Source organism: Neofelis nebulosa, chromosome 2 (assembly GCF_028018385.1).
Source record: "Neofelis nebulosa isolate mNeoNeb1 chromosome 2, mNeoNeb1.pri, whole genome shotgun sequence".
Classification (NCBI taxonomy): domain Eukaryota; kingdom Metazoa; phylum Chordata; class Mammalia; order Carnivora; family Felidae; genus Neofelis; species Neofelis nebulosa.
The window spans coordinates 7,080,008-7,096,671 of NC_080783.1; the positions used below are offsets into that span (position 1 = coordinate 7,080,008).

Sequence of the window (16,664 nt, forward strand, 5' to 3'; positions counted from 1 at the left end):
CTTCCCTACAGCACTTGCTTCCTCCCCCCTCGACTGTCTCCTGACACCCCCTCCTCTCTCCCACCCAGCTCGGCTCTCCATCAAGACTTCTGTCTCCGACAGGCAGCTGACATGACCCAACCTGGCCAAAGCGAGGGGCAGCATGGGGCTGAGCTCCTGGGTGGCCCCTGCCCCCACACCTGCTGAAAATACTGCAGTTCTGCTCCATAAGGATCTTGCTCAAGGCTGGTCTGCGGACTCACTGTGTTGGCATCCCAGGCCTCACCCTGGATGTCTTGAGTCAGACTCTGTGTCTTAACAAGAGCCCGAGGTGACTCCTTGCATGAGCATCTGAAAAGCCCTGGTCTAGGGGACGTACCTGCCCCTGCCCACCGTGCCATCGCCCCCGCCCCCAGCAGCTGGTTTGGGTTGCCACAGCTGGGCTTGCAGCCAGCTTTCTCCTCCCCTCCCCACCTCCGTCTCCCACGTGCCCTGACCTCCCAGGCTACTGACTCATGTGGGGAGGCCCCCTGGCCCTCAGCCTAACGCTGGGAGGTTTAACAGTCACCCTTGGCTCATGTGCCCGAAGCCACACAGCTAGCACAGAGAACAGACTAGAACCCCCACTCCTGCCTCTGATTCATCCCTGCCAGCCTTCAACCAATCTTTACAACAGCATCTTTTAACCACATCACATGGAGTCCAGGTTCCCCCAGCAAACAAGTCAGACAGATGGGGGTGTGGTCCTCGCCATGCCATTTACTGGCTGTGTGATCCCAGGCAAGGTGCCAGAGCTCTCCGACTTGCGGCTTCCTTATCTGTAAAGCAGTGGTAATTAGCACGTGGACCTCAGGGAGGTAATTCATCCATTTGTTCATTGCTGTGAATGACCATGGTTTGCAGTGTGCTGTTGTGTGCCCAGCACCAGAGACAGCACTGAGCAGAAGAGACCATATCCTGTCCTTCAGGAGCTTCCTAAGAAGGAAATGTGGGCAGACGCGGAGCAAAGACGTGTAAACACTGCCAGCAGGTGCCAGGCATGGACAACACATCAGCAGGGCTCAGTTGAGTGAGCGAGTGGATGAATGAATGAATGACACAAACACAGCTTCTCCACAAGCCCTCCCTGTTCCAATCACAAACGTACCCCATGCTCGTCCACCCTGAAGCCACCTGGAACAGAGAGATGTGGGCTTAAGGCCACTGAGGAGTTTAAGAAAATCATGAGGAGATGGGAGGAGGGCTGCCAGGCTCTCCAGCAGTTAATGGATATGGAAGAATTGGAGTCATTATAAAAATATTTCAGATGGAGAACACATTGCCTGAAATAGGCGATAATTGAGGTGGAATCAGAGTTGTTTTTCAGAGTTCCACAATTTTTCAGTGTGTGCGTGTGTGTGTGTGTGTGTCTTAAAGATGGAATACATTTTCTCAGGGTTTCAGAGACCTGCCACTTACAGACAATGATACAGATGGTTTGAGAACAACCCCAGGGCTCTTACCATGCCGCGAGCTTCCCTCTCAGGGCTCTCTGAGCCGCCCTGGATCTCAGATTTGGAGAGCCAGCCAGGAGCCACAACAACACGCACCTGCACCCACGTTTTCTGGATGAGACATTGAGGCCCATACTTGCCCAGGGTAAGCAGGTGATTACAGGCAGCAGAAAATGGATATTCAAACCCAAGTCCCCTGCTTCCCAGCCAAATGCCCTTCACTGGACATCGTGCAGGCTTCCGTGAGCTCACAACAACGCCCGGCCAACACTGGCAGTCAGCACTGATACAACCAGGCTGAATCTCCAGTGGATCGTGCCAACCAAAGGGAGCCAGACGTTCTATCCCAGGACAGCCAGGCAAAGGCAAATGGGAAATGTACACAGATTGGTGGTCACCAGTGGGTGCGGTGTGTGTGTGTGTGGGGGGGGGGGTGCCGACTGTAGTGGGGCACAGGGAACTTTTGGGATGAGAATGTGTCCTGTATCTTGATCAGAGTGGTGGTTACACTAAATGTACGCATTTGCCAAAACTCCTAGAGCCACACATTAACGAGGGCCAAATCTACTGTGTGTAAATTATACCACCATTTTTAAAAAAGCAACCTAGGGGCGCCTGGGTGGCTTAGTCAGTTGAGCATCTGACTTCAGCTCAGGTCACGATCTCGCAGTCCGTGAGTTCGAGCCCCACATCAGGCTCTAGGCTGATGGCTCAGAGCCTTGAGCCTGCTTCCGATTCTGTGTCTCCCTCTCTCTCTGCCCCTCCCCCATTCATGCTCTGTCTCTCTCTGTCTCAAAAATAAATAAATGCTAAAAAAAAAAGTTTTTTAAAAAGCAACATAAAATAATACGTGGTGATGATAAGAATCATCATCTTCAATGCCAAAACCCGGTCTGTGTTCAGGGCCACGACGTGGAGGCCTTGGAGATGCTCTCGGTCAGAGCAGGGAGATGCCCTGCTCCTAACAGTAGCTTCAGACAATCTTCCCGGGAGGGTTTTCAACCGCACACCCCCAAATCAGCATGCCCCAACCCCAAGCGGGCTTTGCTTCCTCTTACCTCGCAGGCAGTGAGCGGCATCGACCTGCCCCGTCGCCCTGGCCCATCGCCTGCCGTTGGGACGGCCCCTCCCTGCTGCTCCCCAAACCTCCGTGTGTCGCCGATCCTGTCATTCCTCTTGCACACCTTCCCCGCCCCAGCGTCGACCCGCCACGCCTGGTGATACCTGTGTGATACCTGCCCTCTGGCCTTGGGCCCCCAGCCCAGCCTGCCCAGAGCTCCTGGGGCCCTGCGACCTCCTCACCCACGGTCAGCAAGGACGCGCTCAGAGCTCCCTGGCCTGGTTCAGGGACCTCCACGGACTGGCCCTGCACTGCCTGCTCCCCTGCCAACTGCAGCCACAGGACCTCTGCCCACTTGCTGCCCCCAGATCAAGCTGAGAACAGCCTTAGCACCAGAGTCTCGACCCTTAGGAGGCATAAAGGCAAGGGAAAGGGGGGAGAAGGAGATGTCAGCGAGCCAGGCGTCCTAACATCCTAAAAATCTCAACGGCTTCCGTCTGGACGCAGCCAGCAATGGGCAATTCACTGCCCCTCGCCACCCCCCCCAGAGCAGCCGCTCGCCTTCCGCCAGCTCTGAAATCCAGAGCTGAAGTCTGTCCTTGCCTGTGGTCTGAATTCGCCCCGCTCCCTGCCGCAGACCCCAGAGAGCAGTTGTGTGACAACCTTGACCTCAGCCCTCCTGGGTCTTCTCTCCCAACCCGAGCTCAGAGCAGACAGCCTCCCCGTCCATTTGGCCAGAACAGAAGCCTCTCATTCTCTCTCTCTCTCATCCTCTTGCTGGGAATGGAAACCGCCCCTCCTGCCTGTGGGCTGTGGGTTCCTCGCCACGTTTGTAATAAAACTCTGCCCTCCCAGGTACTCCTGAGAGGGATGTCCCTCCAGATGTGACCTCTTGGCCACTCGTCTCTGGCCACCTGAAATCACAGCTCTACTGTCTGAGGCAAAGGATTAGCCAGCAGGATGGGACCTCTCCAATAGATCCCGCAGGGCACACCTGGCATTTAGGGATCGGGACATGAATGCTGGGACTACCGGGGGCTTGCTGGGGTCACGCAGCTGGCCGTGGTGCCGAAGGAGCTCCCTAGGCCCCCGCAAGCCGGGTCAAGCTGCCCCAAGGCAGGCCCTTGTCTTAGGGCTCTCTGACCTCTAACACCTTAACACTTGTTTCGCTTGGCTGATTATTTATGGGCAGGGTCATTAATCAAACATCCTCAGACTTGCAGGCAGGTATGAAAGGAGGCAACATCCCAGGACAAACCTCCTGTATCTGTGTCATTAGGCAAAAAAAAAAAAAAAAAAAAAAAAAAAAAAGATTTAAAAAGATATGCTCTGCCTGGAGCAAGGGAAGCCACCCTCCTGAATATTCTAAGATCACCTGACCACCTGCCCTGAAAGGGATTTGGACTGAGGTGAGGGGAGGAGAAGGGGGTTGGGAACTCACCCATGAGGAACTTGGAGGGCGGGGCTTGGGGAAGCTGAGCTCTAGCGTAAGCAGAGGGGGGCGGTGGGAAGTGGGGTGCCTCAAGTCCAGGTCCCCATTCTTTACATTTTACAGAGGAAAACAGAGGCAGAAAAGGCGGTTCTTAAGCTTTCCTGAGTCTCTAAAGTCGTTGACAACGTAATAGAAGGTCTGCACCTGTAATCAAGAAAGAGGTACCTGCCCACATTCTGCCTCTGCATACAATTTAAGGACCACTTAAACTTCCACAGAGTCCATGGGACCCCAGGTTCTGAACCCTCGGAGGGATGGGAAGCCACAGAGATCGCTGGCGTGCTCTCCTGTCTGCACACCGTCCTAACCGGCGTATGCTCCCCTCAAGGATCCACCTGGTCCCTCGCCACTCTGAGAGCCCGTACCCTAGAAGGGCCATGTTGGGAAGAAACTGGGGTTTGCCTGGACAGTCCTGGTGTAATCCTATTACACCCCTTTTCCCATGAAGAGGGCCCTGGTTCAGATGATGTCCACTATGGTCACCCCAGAGGGAGGGAACCGTTCTGTTACCTAAGTCGATGGGGTGGGGGAGGGCTTGTCCCCACAGCAGCCAGGCATCATCCTATCAGAGAGGCCACTAATCCACAACTAGACCTAGCCGCCAGAGGATGGCAAGAGGTCTGTCCTCGCAGGATTCAAGTTTTGCATCCCCGAATTCACTGTTGTGGGACCACTACTCGCTGATAGCCCTTTTGAGTTTCCCCAAGACTTTACTTTCGAGTCTGTTCATACGTCTTCCCTTTCTTTGCTTTGGTTTCCTGGAGTTCTCCTGTTTTTGCAGTCTCTCTCTTGAATGACTCAGAAGATGTTTACTTGAAAGCTAGTTATACAAGCCACTTGAAGCATTTTCCCCAAAGCACATCCTATGAATAGAATAAACAAACTTCAATTCTAAAATGATACTTGAGTGCATCCAAAATTGCAGTGGTTAAACTGTAATTTTCATTGACAAAGACACAGCCACCCAGATATGCAGATTATTCCAAATTCCATCAAATCTGAATGGGAGTGGAAGGCCAGACTCTGAATGGAATATTTAGCCCTGATGACCCTAACTGCAAAGTGTTCTCTTTCTATTCCAAAGTGCTCAAACCGATGGAGCTGGAGAAGATATCCGAAGGTTTGAAAAAGCCCTGGAAGAAACTGATGAGTGGTCCTCGGGAGACTGATGATGAACGGGCCAAGGTGAGACCCGACGTAGCCTCAGAAGAGGGAATGCCCCACGCCCTGGACCGAGAGACACAAGACACAGAAGCCCACGGAATTCAGAGAAACTCCATCTTCAATCGCTCCATGAGACGCAGAAGCAAAGGCAAAGCCAGAGACGCTCCTGAACAGAACACCCGCCACCTGGCAGGTCAGTACCATGGGCTGCTGGCAGAGCCTACCTTGACACGCAGGTGAAGCCGTCAGGGCTGAAAGGCCCTGATGAAATTAAAGAAGAATAAGAGGCCTTGCAACCTAGCAAGGACAGGTCCATTAAAGGAAACATTTTGAGGGGCGCCTGGGTGGCTCGGTCGGTTAAGCATCCGACTTCGGCTCGGGTCATGATCTCACGGTCCGTGAGTTCGAGCCCCGCGTCGGGCTCTGTGCTGACAGCTCAGAGCCTGGAGCCTGTTTCAGATTCTGTGTCTCCCTCTCTCTCTGCCCCTCCCCTGTTCATGCTCTGTCTCTGTCTCAAAAATAAATAAACGTTTAAAAAAAAAAAAGGAAACATTTTGAAGTTGTTACCTAAAGAATTCAAATTCCCCCACAATGATGATGAGGGTCCTTCAGGAGAAAGTGTTGACCCAAACTGTAACATAAGACTGGCTTCTATCGAAAAGAGCTTGCTCTTGGGGCGCCTGGGTGGCGCAGTCGGTTAAGCGTCCGACTTCAGCCAGGTCACGATCTCACGGTCCGTGAGTTCGAGCCCCGCGTCGGGCTCTGGGCTGATGGCTCGGAGCCTGGAGCCTGTTTCCGATTCTGTGTCTCCCTCTCTCTCTGCCCCTCCCCCGTTCATGCTCTGTCTCTCTCTGTCCCAAAAACTAAATAAAAAACGTTGAAAAAAAAATTTAAAAAAAAAAAAAAAAAAAAAGAAAAGAGCTTGCTCTAGGACTCAACAGAACACCCAGATGTGCATGCATCCCAGCAGGGAGGCTTGGAGCTGTCCACATTTGGGTGCGTCTGGGGACAGGAGTTTCCTGAGTGGTGACATCTCACCCTTGTTCTCTCACTGGTGCTGCGACGGCCAGAGCTTCTGCTGTCCTGAGAATATCTGAGATGAATACCTCGGGAATAGCTTTGCAGCTGGATCCCTTAATTTTTTTTTTTAAAAATTTTTTTTTTCAACGTTTTTTACTTATTTTTGGGACAGAGAGAGACAGAGCATGAACGGGGGAGGGGCAGAGAGAGAGGGAGACACAGAATCGGAAACAGGCTCCAGGCTCCGAGCCATCAGCCCAGAGCCTGACGCGGGGCTCGAACTCACGGACCGCGAGATCGTGACCTGGCTGAAGTCGGACGCTTAACCGACTGCGCCACCCAGGCGCCCCTGGATCCCTTAATTTTTTAACCCAGCTCCTAGTATATCTGTCTGAAGTATATTTTATCTGCCCGAAGTGTATTTCTTTTTTTTTTAATTTTTTTTAACGTTTTATTTATTTTTGAGACAGAGAGAGACAAAGCACGAACGGGGAAGGGTCAGAGAGAGGGAGACACAGAATCTGAAACAGGCTCCAGGCTCTGAGCTGTCAGCACAGAGTCCGACGCGGGGCTCGAACTCACGGACCGTGAGATCATGACCTGAGCCGAAGTCGGCTGCTTAACTGACTGAGCCACCCAGGCGCCCCCTGAAGTGTATTTCTTGAGCAGAATGAAGCTCAGAAACTTTTACAAACGGGGGAGTTGTCAGAGCTACGACTGAAATACTATATTCGTGGAAGCTGGGTGAATGGTACATTATATTACTCTCTTGACTTTTGTGTGTGTTTGAAAATCTTAATAAATTAAAAGTTAGAAACACACCCACACGCAAAGGAAGTTAGAGTCTCTGCCCTTGAGGGACCCACAATATTGTGATGATGTCATTCTACTGCAAGTGATGCATCATACAAGAGAGGTAACGGCAAAAAACGAGACCCTTCTGGTGGGGTTAGGAAAGATTCCTCCAAGAAGATGATATTTTAGACGAGTCATGAAGAGTGCATAAGGACATGGCCAGAGAGAGAACAGGAGCTAACTTGGCTGAGCACTTGTAGGTACTCAGTGCTAAGGTGTTCTTACTATACCCATTGTACAGATTAAAAAAAACCTGAAGCAAACAGAAATTGCGTCACTTACCCTAAATCACACAGCTAGTGAGTGGCCGGGCTTGAACTGGAGTTTAGATCCTTCTAGTCCCAAAGCCTGTGCATGGGGAGAAGGGGTTAGGGTGGCTCTCTCTAACAGAAATATAACGCAAGCCACATACATCATTTAAAATTTTCCAGGGGCCACATTTAAAAAGGAAAAAGAGGGGCGCCTGGGGGGCGCAGTCGGTTAAGCGTCCGACTTCAGCCAGGTCACGATCTCGCGGTCCGTGAGTTCGAGCCCCGTGTCAGGCTCTGGGCTGATGGCTCGGAGCCTGGAGCCTGTTTCCGATTCTGTGTCTCCCTCTCTCTCTGCCCCTCCCCCGTTCATGCTCTGTCTCTCTCTGTCCCAAAAATAAATAAAAAACGTTGAAATAAATAAATAAATAAATAAATAAAATAATAAAAATAAAAAGGAAAAAGAAATGGCTAATATTCATTTTAACGTGTTAGTGAACACAATGCATCCAAAATATTATCGTTCTATCACGTAGTCAATAATCAATATAAAAAATTTGTAATAAGACATTTTGCATTTTTTTTTGCACTCAGTCTTTAAAATCTGTAGAGTATTTTATACTTACGGCCCCTCTCAATTTGCATGCTCAGTTTTCACTGGAAATATTTGATCTGGATTTAGCTTTCATAAAATGTACAGTCAGAAAAAGATTTACATATCCAGATTGTTCCAAATATCCTTAAAAGTTTTCCAATAACTGAACTGAGTATCAGTTTTTACATTTCATTTTAAACTAATTTAAGTTTTTTAAAAAACGAAGAATTTACTTCCTGGGTCACACCAGCCACGTTTCTTTTCTTTTCTTTTTTTTTTTTTAACGTTTATTTATTTTTCAGACAGAGAGAGACACAGCATGAACGGGGGAGGGGCAGAGAGAGAGGGAAACACAGAATCTGAAGCAGGCTCCAGGCTCCGAGCCGTCAGCCCGGAGCCCGACGCGGGGCTCGAACCCGCGGACCGCGAGATCGTGACCTGAGCTGAAGTCGGACGCTTAACCGAGCCACCCACGCGCCCCACACCAGCCACGTTTCAAATGCATAACGGCCACACGTGGCTGGCAGTGGCCCAGGGATGGCACAGGGTTGGAGCACGGCAAGCAGACAGAAAAGCGGATACGGCTGCCCAAGGCCAGGGGCCGGGGGTCTTTCTGAGCAGAAGCAAAGGCGACTATCTGAGATGAGGCTGGAGAGGGGACCCAGGTCAGGGGGGAAAGAGTCTGTGGCTTCTCAAGCCCAGTCGGGAACCCTGACACCCATGTAGACTAGAACAGGGTCACTTCACTTCTTGCCATCCTCATAACTGCCATTTATGTCCAGACCATAAGGTTTTCATCAGACTCAGTTGTATTTTTAAAATGACTCCCTGTTTCCCTTCCCTGCAGTTAACTCCTAAGACAGCCCAGAGCTTTCTGATCCAGAGTCCAAGGAGAAAATGCTCCCCCTGCTCTGGCTGGGGGGAGCGCACAAGCCGGCGCGTGGCGCGGGGCTCCTCCGCCCCTCCCACCCAACCAAAGAAGGCTTGTGCTCCCGGTTCAGTTTGTGACTTAGGTGTGCGAGGTCAGCTGAATGGGCGCCCTTTCAAAGTCACACCAGAACACTGGCTGACCACCCACCTACCGGCGGTCTGACGCCCCAGGGGGGGTAACTTGACTTATTTAATATCCATTAGGACTTGCGAAGTGACATGTTAAAAGAGTGACAGTTGCAAACGATTGTCGTTCGGTAGAAACAGTAACACCAGTGGTTCTGGTTTTACTGCCCTCTCAGACATTAACCAGGTTTGTATCTAAGCTTGCAATCTCATTTCCAATATTCTTTTTTCCACTGAGTGCATCTGCACGTGTGTGTGTGTGTGTGTGTACATGCATGTGAAGTTTCTTGCATCATAATTATAATTTTTGTAGAGATGGCGTGCCAGGTCACCAAATACGTGCAAGCCGTGGCAAATTCCCCTCCAGGGGTGTGACCGGAAGAAAGCCCTCTTCCCTCCTTCTTCCCTCCTGGGGTGAAGCTGCTTACTATGCGCAGAGAATTGCCTGAAAGGGGGAAGATGCACATTTTCTAGCTCTCTGCCTTTCTTAAATGTCACAGGTTCACCAGAAAACGCACAGTCTGAGGATAAGCCCCTGACCGTGAATGTCCCCTCGGGCAGAATGCCTCGGTGGAGAACCCCAGTACAGCCAGACCCAGGAGCCAAGAGAACAAGGTAAGAGAGGGCAAATCAGAGGAGGGGCCAGTCCATGACAAGATGTATCAGGACCGGTTGGTGCAAAGTACGGACAGCTGCAAGGATGTCTTATGTTTGTTGTTTTTTTTTTTAAGTAATTTTTATTTGCCTGTGTTTAAAAAAAAAAAAACAAAAAACTTCACCATCTCCTTTAAAAAAAAAATAACCCATTGTTACTCTTCCATCATAAAACTGGGAAATTGTAGACATTACTGATTTCGAGAAGTAGAAAAGGAAAATCCCTGTGTGGTGCCACCACCCAGAGAGGCTTTAATATGTTGTAACTGTTGCAAGGTGCTTTTTCTTGTATGTTTTATGCCTATTTTCTCTTCATAAAGTAGGATCTTACTATATATCCTGTCTTCAAACCTACTTAATAGTGTATCACAAACCCTTCTGCATGTTACTAAATATTTTTCTACACAATTATTCAATGGCTATAAAGTAATCTATAGTATGATAGGATTATAATTCATTAATCACGTTATGGTTGTTGGATGTTTGGGTATTGTAGCAGCTAGGACTAAATTTAGCCGCTTGTAACCAAAAAACACAGCTTAGAATGACAGAGATCTATTTGACTCTTGAGTGAAAGAAGCCTGGGGGGCGGGGGGGGGTTGTGACAGCAACTACTTCATGCCTTCAGCTATCAAGGTGGCTGCCAGAGCTCCGGCCATCACAGCCATAGTTCAGATGGCAGGAAGAAGAAAAGCAGAGGGTGGTGGGGACTCGTGGTGGCCTACTCTGTTCTCCTCTTATGGAGCTTCCCTGAAGCCCACTCAACTACTGGTGCTTTTATCTCATTGGCCCAAACTGACTGGGTCACACGGCCACCTCCATTTGCGCACCAGGAAAGCCGGGAAATGTATCTCTTTCAAACCAGGTCTGTTTCCACCTCCGGAAATTGGCTCCATACCAAGGAATAAAAGAGAATGGATACGGGGGAGGCAACAGCAATCTCTGACCCGAGGGAGTTCCAATTTTTTGCTGGTCTATAAGCCACACTATGAGAAATATCGTTGTGGCAAAATCCTGATACCCATTCCTCCTTATTTCCTTAAGTTCTTAGAAACTTCGCACCTTCTACAAATCCCTGGTTACAGGGAAGTCGTGTTCCCATATTTGTACTGGGGAAGTACGGGATAGACATCCTGTCGCAGAAACAGGTGGTAAGCATTCTTTTGCTCCCTGACACGGCTTTGACCACAGGCCCTTGATTATACATATAATCATTTAAATACATAACTTAATAAATAAATATATATACGGACCTATTTCACTTACATGTAATTATATAATAAAGGCAGCTGACTCCTGTTGCCTCTGTTCTGGCTTAAGAGCCAAAGAACGACACCGTAAATATCTTCCCACCCACACAGGACGCTCAAGAGATAGTGGGGGAAGTCACTCTTAGCTCATCCCTCTTGTCCAGGGGTCAGCAGGAGTGACAGTACAAATATTTCACAAGCAGGGCCCAACTGCTGTCCCGGGGGGGCGGCGGAAAGACCCTGGGAGTAGGGAAAAGGGAAAGGACTCAGGACATGGCTATTTCCCAAGCAGCACACAAATGTTTCCATATTTTCACAATCAATAAAAAAGAGGGTAAGGCTAAGGAGACTGGTTACCAGGCTTTGTTTTTGCTGGGGGATAATTGTCAGAGTTCTGGGAGCTGCCCACACCTTCCCACGGGGGTTCCCCCTTTGTAGTTGCTGGGGCTCCCTGGAGAGACAGAGCCAGCAGGATGTGGAGAGAGAGGGTGGGGGACGTTCCATGTGAGGAACTGGCTCACAGTTGTGGAGGCTTGATGAGTGCAGAATCCGCACGGTGAGTCTGGGGCCGGAGACTCAGGGAAGAGCTACAGTCAGAGTCCAGAGGAGGCCCGCCGCACAATTCCTTTTTGCTCTGTGAGGTTACTTAGTCTTTGTTCTATTAAGACCTTCAACTGTTTAGATGAGGCCCACCCACATTATGGGGGATAAACTGCTTTGCTCAAAGTCCACTGACTTAAGTGTTAATCTCAAAAAACATCTTCACAGAAACACCCAGAATGATATTTGACCAAATATCTAGGCACCATGGCCCAGCCAAGTTGATACCTGAAATTAACGATCATATCCCCCATTTTCACCCTAGTGAGGGGGGTTTCAAGAGATCTCTGTAATCGGGGAGGGGGGGGGTGTGTGGAACACAAGGGCCAGAACCAGGTTTGCTCCTGGAAACAAATAGAGATGAGCTGGCTGACGGCCTCATGGAAGGGGGAGGGGGGGGGGGGGAGAGGGCAGAGCAGGGAGTGAGGGGCATCTACCCCAAAGGCAAGGCAAGGCACATGTTTTCTTGGAGCCAAGTATAGATCTCAAGGGAGGGGACCAGCCATGAATCACTTTGAAAAGGACTCCATCCAACACGGCTTCCTGCTAGGGGCCAGGTGGATCTTGGCAGAAAGCAGCCGAAAGTGGCCGGCTTGAGAGCTTTGCACCCGCCAAAGAACCACGGCCAGTGAGGTATCTCCAAGGAGTTCCCCACAAGTGTCCCACTTTGAGGGCCCAAACAGCAGCTGGGGGCGGGGGGGGGGGGGCAGGAGATGCCAGGGCAGGAAGCAGAAGCTTCCCAGCTGTGGCCGGCACTGGGAGAAGAGAGGCGTCCAGAAATAACGGGGTGCACTTTTGAACACCTAGGGAAAGAGAGCATTTGCTGGTAACCCAAGAGTGACCAGAAGAGCTTTGCACGTGGTCTGCCTGAGATTTCACACAAGGCCAAGCACAAGCAGATGGAATTGGGGATGGAGAGGAAGCCTGGGGACCCTTCTCGTTTGCACCCTCCCCAGTCCAGGGGGTCCCTGCGCTTACCTCCGTCTTGTGACCTAGTGAGGACAGAGGTTCTGGGGAGCTTATGTAGGTGGATCTCAGGATCCCCACTGTGAGATTTGTTTCTATTATGTTCTCTGAACTAGATATCTGTGGCAGGGTAAGTCACAATGTATCCGCTATGGAAAAGTTTTCTAGAGGAAAACCTCCTGATGGGCCATCGGGCTCCCAGGGCTTGAGCTATTGCTTTTTTTTTTTTTTTTTTTTAAGTTTTTATTATTGATTTCTGAGAGAGACAGAGCGCGAGTGGGGGAGGGGCAGAGAGAGAGGGAGACACAGAATCCGAAACAGGCTCCAGGCTCCCAACTGTCTGCACAGAGCCTGACGCAGGGCTTGAACCCACGAACCGTGAGATCATGACCTGAGCCGAAGTCGGACGCTTAACCGACTGAGCCACCCAGGGCCCCAAGCTATTGCTTTTAAAGGTAAAAACCAAAATGTAAGTTTCTCCTGGGAAATGTTACCCTTCGACGGTCAAGAAGCTACCACATCAGGATGCATTAGATGTGACACGTCTGGGATAACATTTGTGGGTGCCACGCACGAGGACCATCCATTCTCTTCTATTCCTCTGCTCATGCCTCATTTCACTAGGCACCCCAGCATGTGGAGGCTCGGACCTTTATGTAAAGTAATGTGATCCCTGCTCTGGCCCACATCCCGTGTCCCCACCTTCGCACGTCGTGTCCCTCATTCAGAGTGCCCTGGTTCCATTAAGTCCAGTTGTCTCTCGCTATGTTTCCACAGACACATTCCCAGGGCCTGTAGCTACCCGTTCCTGCTGGACGCCCTTTTATTCTAAGTTGGGAAAATAATTCTGTCACCTAGATTCATGCATGTAAATGCAGGTTTTGTGATCCAAATTTAACAGAGGACAGAAGAAAACAGAAAAGGAAAGGAAAGAAGCTTCCATGGTACAAAGGCTGGAAACAACTGAGGAGGGACTAGAGCGTCTACCTCATGCAGGGCCCCAAATGGTTTCTCCCTCTTTTCTGTAATTGCTACTATAGTTAGTGTCTTCGTAAAGGTAATTTTAAAGGGACTCATTGAAGGAAATTTTACATTACAACAAAACGTGCAAATCTTGGGCACACGGTGTGATGAATGTATTAGTCAGTTCAGTTGCTGTAACAAAATAGCACAGATTGGATGCTTAAACAGCAGACGTCGATTTTCTCCTCATTCTGGAGATTTGAAGTCCAAGATCAGGGTGCCACTGTGGTCAGACTGTGGGAGGGCTCTCTGCCTGGCTTGCAAACAGCTACTTTCTCATAGGTCCTCATGTCATGGACAGAGAGGGAAAGCAAGGTCTGGCCTCTTCCTCTTCATGGGGGCTCCACCCTCATGACCTCATCTAAACCTAATTCCAAAGGTCCTACCTCCAAATACCATCACGTGGGGGTTAGGGCTCCAACGTGTGAATTTGAGAGGGGTGGGGGACACGATTCAGTCGACAGCAGTACATTTTTACATACATATACACCCACTTGACCATTGTTACATAAAGAAATTCAACTGAATGATTTTAAAGGTCTAATTGGCTTTACTAATCCATTCCTGAATCAGGCAGCACCCCATCCAGCAAGTAGAGGGCAGCTCTGAAGGGCGCTACAATGGGAAGGGTTTTTCAAGGCAAGACAAGAATATCATAAACAGGAAGAAAGGATAATTTCAGGAGAGGTCACCTTCATTTGGGGACAAAAGGGTTTCAGTTGGTAGATTACCTCATCTTCCTTTAGGGGGTGAAGAGGGCCCAGGTGACAGATTATCTTATCCGTGCTGATCAAAAACTTCCTGGCTGACCAGGTACAGGCTATAGTCCTGGGGTCTTGAAACTCCCATTAGGTTAAGTGTTGAATCTTGGTTTAATGACCTAGGGTCTTAACCTCAGTGGCACCATCTTGGGCCTGTGATTTTCTTTTTAACACCATCAACCAGACCAAGAAACAACATTTCCATTGGCCCATGAGTCTCCCTAGACTCTTCGTTTTCTGGTCAATACCTAGCCCTCTCACACATCACCATTTTCTGACCTCCATCACCATTTGCTTAGTTTTGCTGGTTCTTGACCTTCATGGGAATGCGGTCAATCACACGGTGTGCACGCAATGGTGTCTGACTTTCTGAACATATTTTTCCCAGATTCATCAGTGTATCTACATCAGATTGTTCTTTTTATTGCTGAGAAGTATCACCACTATTTGCTTACCCGTCTTTATGTTGGATATTTGGATTGTTTCCAGTTTTCGACTATTACGCATAAAGTTGCTATGAACATTCTCAGACACGTCTTTTTGTGAATGTATTCACTTGTTTCTCTTGGTGTATGCCCAGGAGTAGAAGTGCTGAGTTTTAGGATAGGTACGTGCTTAACAGTATTAGGAAGAGCCAAATAATTGTTCAAAACAGTTGTACTATTCCACACTCCTACCCGCAAGGTATCAAAATACTGGTCACACCAGGTGCTGGCCAACTCTGCATCTGTTCTAATATATTGAAGTTCCTCAATGTGGTTTTAATTTGTATGTTGCTGATGACAAATGATGTTGAACACCTTTTCGTATACTCATTGGCCATTCACATATCTTCTTTTGTGAAGTTCCTCTTCAAGTCTTTTGTGCATTTTTCTAAATTTTATGTTTTTAATTTTTAGTAATTCTTTATATATCTTGAAGACAAGTCCTTGGTCAAATATAGATAGATATAGATATAGATATAGATATAGATATAGATATAGATATAGATATGGATATTCTACCAGTCTGGGGCTTCTCTTTTAATATTCTTGTCCTTTAATGATCAGAAATTTTCATCTTCATGAAGACTAATTTATCAATTTTTTCCCTTGCTTTTCCTTTTCCATCCTAAGAGATATTTGACTACTTCGAAGTCATAAAAATATTCTATGTTTTTCTTATAAGAACGTTATACTTTGGGGTGCCTGGGTGGCTCAGTCAGTTGGGCATCTGACTCTTGACTTTGGCTCAAGTCATGATCTCGTAGTTAGTGGGTTTGAGCCCCACGTCCGGCTCTGCCACTGCTTGGGATTCTCCCTCTCTCTCTGTCTCTCTCTCTCTGTCCCTCCTCCACTCCCTCTCTCTCTCAAAATAAATAAACAAACTTAAAAAAAAAAAAGAGCTTTATACTTTTAGCTTTCCCATTTAGGTCTGTGTTCCATATGCATACAAGTTGCTCTCAAGTCATTTATTTATTTATTTAGTAGATTTTTTTAAATTTTTATTTATTTTTGAGAGAGAGAGAAAGACAGAGTGCGAGCAGGGGAGGAGCAGAGAGCAAGAGGGAGACACAGAATCCGAAGCAGGCTCCAGGCTCTGAGCTGTCAGCACACAGCCGGATGAGGGGCTCAAACCCACGAACTGTGAGATCATGACCTGAGCCGAAATCAGACGCTTAACTGACTGAGCCACTCAGGCGCCCACCCCCCTCCCCCACAAAAAAAATCCGCTGACTGCAGACATGTGGATCTTTTCTGGACTTTTATTCTGTTTTATTGATCTAAGTGCCTTTCCTTATGCCAATATCACACTGACTTAAATACTGTAGCTTTATACTAAGTCTTAAAATCTGGTAGTGAAAGCTCTCCTACTTTGTTCTTTTTAAAGATTGTCTTGGATATTTTCAGTCCTTTGCATTTCCATATAAATTTTAGAATCAGTTTGTCAATTTCTAAAAAAAAAAAAAAAGTCTGCCAGGATTTTGGTAAAGATTGCATCGTCTCTCTATATAAATTTGGATATCACTGACACCTTAATATTAGCACCTTAAATTGTTCAATCTATGAACATGTCCTAACCTTCTGTTTATTTAGATGTTTTTTAAATTAACCCAGCAACCATGTGCAGTTTTTAGCACTGAGGATTTACACATATTTTAATTGCATTGTTCTGAGGATTTTAACGCTTTTGATCCTATTTTAAATGCCAGTGTTTTGTAATTTCACTTTTCAATTGTTCACTGGTAGTATGTTCAAATACAATTAATTTTTGCATGGCTACCTAGCATCCTGTGACCTTGATACATCACTTATTAGTTCTAATTATTTGTATATTTCTTTGATTTTTCTATGCACACAACACTGCCATCCGTGAATAAAGATGGCTTTAGTTCTTCTTTTCCCCCAAGTTTCATGCCTTCTCCTTGTGTTTTCTTGCTTTATTGCAGTGGCAAAGTCTCTATTACAA

The 16,664-nt window shown here is 48.2% G+C and overlaps 1 protein-coding gene across 1 annotated transcript in view; it reads left to right on the forward strand.

Annotated features, from left to right (window-relative positions):
* Positions 1-16,664, forward strand: part of NGEF (neuronal guanine nucleotide exchange factor) — a 108,093-nt gene that overhangs the window by 28,542 nt on the left and 62,887 nt on the right. The window contains exons 2-3 of the mRNA XM_058700941.1: positions 5,109-5,381; positions 9,463-9,577. Coding sequence (XP_058556924.1) covers positions 5,109-5,381; positions 9,463-9,577 — 388 coding nt within the window. The remainder of the gene's footprint in view (positions 1-5,108; positions 5,382-9,462; positions 9,578-16,664) is intronic.